General features: G+C 38.2%; 1 protein-coding gene across 1 annotated transcript in view; it reads right to left on the reverse strand.

The window, feature by feature from the left end:
- The window catches only part of LOC149822281 (uncharacterized), a 36,682-nt gene that overhangs the window by 5,882 nt on the left and 18,766 nt on the right, over positions 1-12,034 (reverse strand). Inside the window, exon 2 of the mRNA XM_089980965.1 lies at positions 63-546. Within this exon, the coding sequence (XP_089837091.1) occupies positions 63-510 (448 nt within the window). The 5' untranslated portion in view covers positions 511-546. The remainder of the gene's footprint in view (positions 1-62; positions 547-12,034) is intronic.

Below are 12,034 nucleotides of genomic sequence, written 5' to 3' on the forward strand. Positions count from 1 at the left end.
TTCAATATGAAGCAAAACCTATTTACATCTACCAAGGTACCTGATATATGATAGTGACATACATTTTTCACTCTCACCGTTCGCCTTTCCAGTTGCCAAGGCAACAATTTCGGGAAGTTTGTGATGATGGATATGTTCAGGAGGAAGTTTTGTCCCTTTTAGAGGTGATCCCGTTCCCTTTGAGTGGATGGAGTCCTTAAACCCATTCATTTCAGATGAGAGCAAGCTGATGCCATTGCAGTGTTCCTGTGTCCAGTCCTTCCCATCAACCTCATTCACAGCCTTTGAAGCCTTAGAGAGCTTGTTAGTTCCTTGTTGATCCAGAGCATGCAGTAACTGAATCCACTGAACATGATTATCACCAGCCCTTGAAAATGATATAAATGGCTCCTTCCCGATTGCTTGCTTGATAATATTGTCAAAAGGGTCCTGTCCTTCCTTCTCAGGTTTGCAAACCTTCTGGTCGGGCTTCATCATGTCCGAAGAGGATCTTGGATTTGCTAATGGCATCACCACTATGACAAGCAGTGCATTTACAAAAGTCTCCTGCATCAGGGGAAAAAAAGATTTGGTAATTGGTACCATGGATTATAATCACTGCATATTCTAAAGGCAATTAAACCTGCATCCTCTACTATTTTTTAACATTTATTAGGGAAAGAATGAACCTTTTCATATTTTGAGTTCTGTTCTAACTGATAGTGTTTAGACAAAAGTAGTTTTCAGCCTTGGAAATCTTTCACAGAGTGGACCAAATCAAGGTTTGACAAGTTTGTGCCCTAATCAATTCTCGAGTCAAGATTGCAATATAGCTGTCACTAAATTTTAATCGAGCAACTTTACTTGTAATATGCATGGAGCACACACTGCAAAGGTTAAGGATCAAGTTCTTCCTTATACACAGGGATACACATGGGCTAGATGGGTAAGGAGCCCATCAGGCATCGAAGAAAAGTATGCCAAATGAGCTCAGGCCTAGTCCCTTTCAGCTGGCCCATGGCCAAAACACAAGTGCATCTACATGTATTATCAGTCTAGGTCTATTCAACACTTTTTCACATCCAAGCTTCAACACGCATCAGACAGCACCTTACTTGCACGTGGAGCCAAATTTTGGACCTGAGCCTGGTTTCCAAGTACATAACCTGTTGCCCCCACTAGTTATAACACCCATGCCTTTTATGATACTGTTAATGTTATTCCCACAAAAAATTGCTAAGACTGCATCTTATTGAGCTAAAGTAGGAGTTTATTTTCCATATTTAGGCAAGAACAGCTATCCTTTGCAAAACCTTCACAGTTTTATCAATGAGTGGAAAAAACTTAGCAGGCCTTTCCATGGTATTTACGAGGTTGACATCTTTCTTTCTTCTTATGCTTGCCAGAGCACTTTTCTTGGTCCAAACTCCAAGCAGTCCAACCTCCACACACCGTCACCAACAAGCAAGTTCCATTGTGACCTTCCCATGCCATAAATATGCACAGCATTAGGATTGCTTTCTTAGTGTTACTCTAGAGATTGAATTAACATGTTTCTATAAAGACTAGTTCAGCATTCTAGAGAAGTACTAGATGAAGAATGTGCAATTAACAATCAGACCAAATTTGATCTTTTTTCCATGGCCACTAAATCTGTAACTTTAATATTAGAAAGCATATTGTTTGAACCTATGTCGCATGGGTGTGGATGCGGGTGCGGGGATGCGGCACTTTAAAAAAACATGGGTGTGGGGGTGCGGCAAAAAAATCGGACCCGGGTCAGATTCGGATCCGACCCGGATCCAAACCCGTGCTTATTTAAAGCATGCAGGGTAGGGTTCTCATTCGAGAAACCCTCCCCCACGCGGAAGCAGATCAGGTCATGCTGAACATGAGCGTCATCGTGGCCGTTTGTTCGCATTTTGGATGAATGCCACGTGGTTTGTTGACTTTTTAGCTTTTTAAAATGCAAATCGGATGGCCACGATGTCGGCTTAAGCAAAAACGCTCACGTTCAGCATGACCTGATCTGCTTCCCCCTCCCCCACACTGCTCACTCTCTCTCCTCGCTCGCCTTCTCCCCCCGCCGCAAGCTCCCTCTCTCTCGTTCGTTTTCCGGCCACCTGACGCCGGCAAGCCCCACGTCTGGCGAGCCACCCGACGCCGGTCCTTCTTGTGCCAGCGATGCGCCCTTCGGCCCCCTATCAAGTGAGCTCCCTCTCTCGCCTCTCTCTTTCCTCGTTGTCTTCTTCTTCAGGCGAGCCTCCCTCGACATCGTGATTTTCATTTTTTTTACATAGGGTCGGGTTGACCACACCAGGTGCCGCACCTGCACGCGCACCTGCGTCGCGTCGAAGCGGGTGCGGCACCTGGTTAGCTGAATCCCTGTGACATAGGTTTGAACATGTCTTGCAAGAAATCTGGCACCAGGCCGATGTATGTAAATTAACATATCATCAAGTTTTATGGATCTGTTTGAATTGTTTGTCTGGTGTACCATTGTCTTCATACTGCCAAATAAAAAGGGCATAAAATCATTGCAGTATTAGTGTCCATATAAAGTGACCTACATTTTACAATTTTGCTTTCTTTTACTGCACCTGAGAGAGATAGCATTGTAAAATGCGATCTTTTAAAGAAGCTTTGTTTTGCAATATGAGAAAAGGAGGGACCTGAAGTTTGGTATATTCTTTTTATACAGTACCGTTCTCAAGGATATTTTCAGAATTACTTAACAGAAGATATACTTATAAAATTCCTAGCTTTAAAAATTTTCTATAGTAATTGGTTGCACTATTTCTACAATCAGGATGAATAGCTAAAAGTCATCAAAAGAATGAATGAATAAAGAATTACAAGTTCAAAGGTATTGGATATGTCTAATTAATATAAATGGTGACAAGCGGCTTTTGAATACAACAAGGTAGACCTCATTTAATCGCTTTTTTAGTCAGCCTCCCCTAACTTAAATTTGCTTAGATCAATTTTCTTTTTCTCACATTTTTTTGGGGATGGCACTATGGCAAAGGGCTGCTGTTGTGCATTGCTCTCTCTCTCTCTCTCTCTCTCTCTCTCTCTCTCTCTCTCTATATATATATATATATATATATATATATATATATATATATATCAACAAACAACAACAACAACTACGCCTTCATCCCAAAACAATTGGGGTCAGCGATATGAACCAAAAAAGAAATTCATTTTGGGTCTTCCACATGAATCATTTTCCTCCAATCATTTCTATCCAACGCCATGTCCTCGGTGAGGTTCAAAGCATTCATATCCTTTCCTATCATCTCCATCCAAGTCTTCCTAGGCCTACCCCGACCTCTTTTAACTAATATATTTTCCCATTTCTCCAACCTTCTAACTGGAGCATCATTAGGCCTTCGCCGAATATGTCCAAACCACCGTAAACGATTCTCTCGCATCTTATTTTCAATGGGTGCAACACCTACCTTCTTACGTATCTCTTCGTTCTGAATCTTATCTTTTATTGTATTTCCACACATCCATCTAAGCATCCGCATCTCAGCTACACTCATTTTTTGAATATGATGTCTCTTGGCAGCCCAACATTCCGTACCATATAGTAAAGCGGGTCTAATAGTCGTCCGATAAAACTTTCCCTTCAACCGCAATGGCATTCTACGATCGCACAGCACTCCAGTAGCACTTTTCCATATCATCCACCCAACCTTTATCCTATGATTTACATCTCCATCAATTTCTCCATATTTTTGAATGATGGATCCCAAATATTTGAAATAATCATTCACCGTTATATCTTGCTCACCAAGCTTCACTACACTCCCATCACTACTTCGTTGCTTACTAAACCGACATTCCATATATTCAGTCTTACTCTTACTCAACTTAAAACCTCTAGCTTCCAATGTCTGTCTCCATAATTCTAACTTAGCATTAACCCCAGCTCTAGACTCATCAATCAAAACAATATCATCAGCAAACAACATACACCACGGTACATTTTCTTGAATTGATCTCGTAAGCTCATCCATCACTATCGCAAATAGGAAAGGGCTTAAAGCAGATCCTTGATGTAACCCAACCGTTATCGGAAAATTGGTTGTCACCCCTCCACAAGTGCGGACATTGGTTACTACTCCATATATATATTCTTACAATCGATTGTACCTATAGTCTACTTAATTAAAACATTTTTTTAGCAAATCCAACCTCAGATGTGATCAAGATGATCCATTTAGTAGGAAGTGACTTATGGATTTCCAGAATCGTGTGTACTGTAATGAAATGGTGGTCTTCAACAAATGCACAAATAACTCACAAACAAGTGTCTATTGGAGACACTGCAAGCATGACCCTTGAAAGGGTATAAAGGGAAGAACACTTGAAAAATAAATAATACTTTATTCACGAACAAAATGCTTAAGAAGCATGGTAATTTACATTGAAGGGGTTCACCCCTATATATACAAAACAATGGGAGAGAGAGGAGAGCTCATTTTGAGCTCTCCAAAAAGAGACGTTGGATTCCAACGTCTCTTAATATAGCTGTTGGACTATAGTCCAACAGCATTTATTATTATAGCTGTTGGACTATAGTCCAACAGCATTTATTATAGTTGTTGGACTACAGTCCAACAGCTACTTGCACAGTCAAGTTCCAACAGGAACTTGACTGGATCAAAATATCTAGTTTCTATTGAACTAGATGCTAAAAAAGAAAATAAAAAAATAGAAAAAGAAAATAATAAAAGAAAATATAATAATATTAAATAATATATATATATATATTGCAGTTTACATTTTAACACTCCCCTTCAAACTTACGGTACAATGAGCGAAAGTTTGTCTAAGAGGAAGTGAAATCTGGGAGCAGCGAGAGGCTTGGTGAAGAAGTCTGCTAATTGATATTCTGATGTAACATATGGCAGATCAATGGTTCCATGTAAGTATTCCTCTCTGACATAGTGACAGTCCATCTCAATGTGTTTAGTGCGCTCATGGAATGTCCGGTTGCTTGCAATGTAGATCGCACTTTTGTTGTCACAGCACATCTTTGAAGCTTGTGTTGCTTTAGCTCCCATATCTGCTAGCAATCGTCTGAGCCAAACAACCTCCATAGTGGTGGTTGTCATGGCTCTGTATTCAGCTTCGGTGGAGGAAAGAGAGACTTTTTGCTGCTTCTTGCACCTCCACGAAATTAAGGTTTCACCTAGGAACACACAAAAACCAGTAGTTGAGTGTCTATTATTGGGATCACCTCCCCAGTCAGCATCAGTATATGCAATTAAATTTGATGAAGATGAAGCAGACAAGAAGAGTCCTCATGAAAGAGAGGATTTTAAGTATCTAATAATACGCAAAATCGCTCCCATGTGCACAGAGGTGGGAGCATGCTGAAACTGACTAACTGTATGAACCGCATGAGTTATATCTGGCCTAGTAATGAAAAGATAAGAAAGAGCTCCAACAAGTTGTCTATAAGGAGTAGGATCATCAAGAAGTTCTCCATCATCAATTTTCATTTTAACATTGACAACTTCTGGAGTGTCTACTTTCTTATCATCTGTAATTTCAGACCTGGAAACGATATCAAGAGCAAATTTAGATTGAGATATCAAATACCCCCGAGGGGAATAAGCAACTTCAATGCCTAAAAAATATCTTAATAAACCTAAGTCAGTCATTTCAAAGTGAGTTTTAAGAAGAGATTTGATATTTGCAACTCCCTGTTTGTCGCCTCCGGTGATGATCATATCGTCCACATAGAGAAGAAGAATAATGATGCCTGCATCAGATTTCTTAACAAACAAAGCAGTGTCAGTTAAACAAGGTTGAAAACCAATATCAAGCATAACATGACTAAATCGGTCATACCAGGCTTTTGGAGCCTGTTTAAGACCATAAAAAGCTTTTTCTAGACGAAGAGCTTTACCCTTAGGGATACTAATACCAGGTGGGGCTTCCATGTATACTTCTTCAACGAGATTCTCATTCAGGAAAGCATTTTTGACATCTAATTGAAAGATAGGCCATGTTCTAATGGAGGCCAAGGCTATTAAAGTTCTAACAGTGGTCATACGGGCCACAGGAGCAAATGTTTCTTCATAATCGATGCCATACTCTTGGGCATATCCTTTTGCTACTAAACGGGCCTTATATCTTTCCAGGGTCCCATCACTTTTGGTTTTGACTTTGTATACCCACCTACAACCTATAGGTTTCTTACCCGGAGGAATATCTTGTATCGTCCAAGTATTGGCCTTTTCTAGTGCATCCAATTCTATTTTCATGGCTTCTATCCATTCTATATGATTTTTTGCTTGAGAATAGGATGATGGTTCAACATATGATTGTATTAATGTAATGGCGGCCCTATACGTGGGTGAAAAAGATTCATAAGACACAAATTTTTCTGGAGGTTTAGAGATTCTAGACGTTCTTCTAGGTGGGACTTCAGAGTATTTTTGTAATGCACATGGAAGATTTTGCTCTCTACGTCTTGAATATTGTAGACTAACATCCCTATGGATTTGCTCTTCATTATCATCATTTTCAACAACAATAGGACTTTGATCATTGTCAAGGTCACATCCAACATCACATTCATTGGATTTTGAAGTTGGATCAATTAAAAACGAGTATTCAGTGACATCCTTAGATTTTTCAAATTCAAAGAAGCTTTCTTTTTCCAAAAAAAATACATTTCTTGACACATATAATTTGTCATTTTGAAAATCGAAACACCTGTAGCCTTTTTGATTATCAGCATATCCTAAAAAGGCACATGGGATTGCACGAGGAGAGAGTTTATCATTTCTGTTGGTGAAAACAAAACATTTGCATCCAAAGACTCTTAATCTAGAATAATCTGGAGTTAAATTAACAAGCTTTTCTATTGGAGTTGTATTCTTTAATGAGGAAGATGGCATCCTATTAATGAGGTAGGTGGCAGTTAGGACCGCTTCAGCCCAAAAACTTTTTGGAACTTGATTTGCAATTAGCAATGTCCTAGTAGTTTCCATAATGTGCCAATGTTTGCGTTCGGCTAGGCCATTCTGTTGTGGAGTGTGTGGACATGATCTTTGATGTGTAATACCATGTAAATTGAGATAGTCTTTGAATTCGTTGGACATAAATTCTCCCCCTGAATCAGTGCGAAAAACAGAAATATCATTTTGAAACTTATTTTTAACCATTTTATGAAATATTTGGAAGTTAGCAAAGACATCAGATTTATTTTTAAGAAAATAAATCCAAGTATGTCTAGAAAAGTCATCAACAAAAATGACATAATATGTATAACCACCTTTGGAAATAACTGGTGCGGGGCCCCAAACATCCGAATGTATTAACTCAAGTGATCGTGAGGAAACAAAAGTTCTACTAAGAAATGGTAACCTTTTCATTTTGCCAAGAATGCAGTCTTTACAAGAAAAATTTTCAGAATTACAAAATTTTTCCAAACTTGGAAAATATTGAATTTTAGACATATGAGGATGGCCAAGCCTTTTGTGCCATAAATCCAATTCTAATTTCTGAATATTATAACAAAATGCATTCTTGGGTAATTCCAAAAAGTCCAGGTAATAAAGTTCTCCTTCTCTATGGCCTTCCCCAATCAGCTTCCCTGACTGGCGATCCTGTACCCAACAACCATGAGAAGAGAAGGAGATATTACATCCATAATCAGATATTTGCGAGACAGATAAGAGATTCAAATTAAGTTTAGGGATATATCTAACTTCTGGGATAAAAAATCTTTTGGATTTTTGAAGATTTTCAAAACATCCTATTCCTTTTACTTCGAGAGATGTGCCATCGGCTGTAAAAACCTTTGACACACTTGAGTCATTTTTAAGACATTCAGATAGACTATTAACATTTGGGGTCATATGAAAAGAAGCACCAGAATCTAAAAGCCAAGGAAAGTTACCTGGACCGGAGAAAGATGCAACTGCCGCTCCAGTTGAGGCTTCGGTTGAGGAGGATACCCCTTTGAGAAGAGGTTGAAGGATTTCCATCAGTTGAGCCATAGACACAGGTGCATCTTGATCTTTTGACTCAGATTCAACAGATGCAACTCTTTTTTCTTCTCTTCTTTTTAACTTTGGACATTGAGGCCTATAGTGCCCCGGTTCATGACAATGATGACAAATAACTTTTCTTTTATCAAAGTCGCCATTTTGCCTTCCAAAATGAGGCGGCTTGTAAGTACGAGTATGATTCCCGGGTCTAGATACAGCTAAAACGGAGTCATCATCAACTTTTGGAGTACTTTTTCTAAGTCTATTTTCCTCCATAGTGAGCTCTTCTATAGTATCAACAATAGAAGGAATTTTTCCACGATGTAAAATGGCCGATTTGGTGGATTCAAACTCCGGCCTTAGACCATTCACAAATTGATAGAAATGTTCCATATCGAGTTGCTTTTGGCGAAGCTCGATGTCTTCGGCACAATGCCATTTGGGCTCAAGAAGAGCCAACTCTTCCCAAAGTTCGGACAACTCATTATAATATTCCCGAATAGTTTTATCTTTTTGAGTCATTGTCCGAACTTTATCTTGTAAATTGCATACATGTGCAATATCTTTAAGAGAATACATGTTTTTGAGGTATTCCCAAGCCTTATCGGCATGCTCAAACTTAGCTAGACTAGAGCATTTTTTAATGTCTATGCTATTGATGAGCCATGACATAATTTTTGCATGCCCTATCCTCCATTCTTTCCATTTCTTTTCATAAGTGGCTAACGCCTTACTCTTCTCTTCTTCCGTTAGAGGAACCTCTTTATCACCCTCTTTCTTGGTAAGAGATAGTTTAGGTTCCAAATCGGAACCATCCACTATACCCCATAAACCTTTTCCCCAAATGTGGTGTTTCATAATCGAAGCCCACATTACATAGTTAGTATCATTTAGCTTCATAGGAATGATGGTGATCTTGTCATTGTCATCCATCTTTTACAAGGGTAAGAAAGGAATAAATAGGAGGAGAGAGAGAAAAATAAAAAGAAAAGAAAAAGAGTAGACAAAGGAATAAGAGAGGATACAAAACCAATTTTTTTTTTAGCACAAGTTCGCCTTTCTTCAAACAAATCTTCTTGAGACAAGAACAAGGTGATGAAACACCTTTTGTAAATGTGGCACGAAAATCGAGGCGGAAGCACTTCAAGATCTAAGGATTTCGTAGCTCTGATACCATGTAATGAAATGGTGGTCTTCAACAAATGCACAAATAACTCACAAACAAGTGTCTATTGGAGACACTGCAAGCATGACCCTTGAAAGGGTATAAAGGGAAGAACACTTGAAAAATAAATAATACTTTATTCATGAACAAAATGCTTAAGAAGCATGGTAATTTACATTGAAGGGGTTCACCCCTATATATACAAAACAATGGGAGAGAGAGGAGAGCTCATTTTGAGCTCTCCAAAAAGAGACGTTGGATTCCAACGTCTCTTAATATAGCTGTTGGACTACAGTCCAACAGCATTTATTATTATAGCTGTTGGACTATAGTCCAACAGCATTTATTATAGTTGTTGGACTACAGTCCAACAGCTACTTGCACAGTCAAGTTCCAACAGGAACTTGACTGGATCAAAATATCTAGTTTCTATTGAACTAGATGCTAAAAAAGAAAATAAAAAATAGAAAAAGAAAATAATAAAAGAAAATATAATAATATTAAATAATATATATATATATATTGCAGTTTACATTTTAACATGTACAAGTTCTCAGTGAGGCAAAGATAATTGGCCACAAACTCACCACATTTTCCTGACTCAATAGAACATGTTTTTCATCGAACAAACATGATTCAAGGGTTGATTCTCACTAAATGGAACACGTTGAACACATCTACGAGGTTAGATTCCATGAAAAACACTTGCATTGTTAGAATCCATTGTAGGTACAATTATATATATATAGAGAGAGAGAGAGTCGGGTGTAGCTGCGTAATCCATAGGAGCACAACCCTAAGTGGAACGACGCTGAGCATCCATCAAGGGAGTGATGGACGCTCAACGTTTTTCCCGCAAAAAATGCTGAAAACAGCATAAAATGCAAAAACAAACCCTTTTACCGGTGGTTGAGTAAAGGTCCCAACGGAAACACGGACCTTTAGCGGCAGTCAAAAACCAAGATTAAAAACGCTTTTAGCATTTTTTGCACCGGCCGTCCAAGCTACTATATATATATATTGTAATTTCTTTGTATTGCCCGATAGGAGCATTTTGGTCTTTTTACTTGTATAATAATTTGTTTATTAGAAACAACTTATTCTTTTTATTTTTATTTATCTTTATTTATCTTTTTTTTCTTTTCTTTCTTTCACCTTTTGAGCATTGGGCCCCCCACCATGGAGTGGTTGGGGCTTGCCCCAACGGTCATAAATATGACCGTGTGACGCCCCAAAATCTCGAACTTGTAATCTTTTTAGGAAAAAATTAAATGTTTTGCAATCAATCCTTTTTCAGAATTTAAAATGGCAATTCAATGGAAGAATAGTGTTTGAAGTAACAAGTCAACGGACTTTGGGCGCATTACAGGCGAACCTTCCTCTACACAATGGATTTGTATCTTCATATAAGCATTTAAAACCACATAGATTCAAAACAAGGTTTTTTGATAATTAATGTTTATACAAAAGAAGAATTTCAAAAGAAACCCTTGTGCAAAATTACTAAACGTGCTCAAGAACGAAACGTCAAAAAAATAGTGGGATCTCGATATCATCACGTCATCGCACCATCGCATGTCGTACCGACCTAATCATCACCTGTACCTCATAAAACGGGTCAGACTTATAAAAATCTAGTAGGTGGATAAATATCAAAATTCAGAACAAGACTAACACATGTGATATTGCTTTCGTGATGTGCAATTTACAATAAGTAAAATGAGCATGATAATCTTGTTTTGATATTAACCGTTCTGAGAGTACACACAAGAGAAACATAGAAACAACTTATACTACCCGAGGGTTTGTTATTCTATGTATTTTGATACCTCGAACAACTAGTTGAGTTCATTCCTAAGAGGACGACCAGTGACCGAGAGAGAATTCCCCAGATGCATTCATGGCAAGGGATGCATCCAAACTTCTATAGAAGCTCATAGGATCTACCACCTAAGATAATTTTTTGTAGCCTCATCCCCTAACTCTGATGACCAGGGACACCGAGTCAATTGCTACTCGAGGAGTCAAGCATCTTACTTGTGAAGGCGATAATCACCATTTATGTGATTTTCTTTTAATCATCATGCATTTTCATGCTACGAGGTAACCATAAATCTCTCATCCAATCATCATAGTACTAGCATGTCGTGCACGTCTTATAGTACCACTACGATGAGAAGGATCTTAGTTTCTCGGAAAGAAATCCTAACATCATTTAGAAATTTCAAAGTCATGTGCTTTAGGCCGGGAATATCCAAGTCAATTTGAATATTAAAACGAAGAACCGAACATACGTACCACCTAGGGTTACGTAGTCGAAGCCTTTCCGTTATATAGGTTCGAGGAAAAGACTCAATTGCGAATACGCAAATATCAAATACCTGTTTTTGCTTTTTGAGACAACGAATGATACAAGCTTTGAAATCTTGCATGTGAAAACCTTTTTTAAAAAATAGAGACTTGGCGAGGATGCACAAATCTGCGTCTTTAAATGTGCGTATAATCTAAAGTAGGCAAGAGTATGCGTAACTTATAAAGTCATATATATATATATAATACATATATAGTAAAGCGTAAGCCTGTGCACATTACAGTGCGGCGACAAAGTAAATGACATAAAACAAGGCCCGATGTGCGAAACCACACATCAATATAAATAAATTGCGTAAGCAATGCATAATGTATGAAACTGTACATCGGCTAAATAAATTACGTAAGCAATGCATGATATACGAAACCATACATCGGCTAAATAAATTGCGTAAGCAGTAGACTGTGCACATAACAACATGGTGGCAAAATAAATGATATAATTTTAAATGGACAAGAATACACAAAATTGCGTCCTTGAGTTAAAAGCATATATATA

Source organism: Nuphar pumila, chromosome 11, assembly GCF_984573655.1.
Source record: "Nuphar pumila chromosome 11, dmNupPumi1.hap1.1, whole genome shotgun sequence".
NCBI classification, from domain to species: domain Eukaryota; kingdom Viridiplantae; phylum Streptophyta; class Magnoliopsida; order Nymphaeales; family Nymphaeaceae; genus Nuphar; species Nuphar pumila.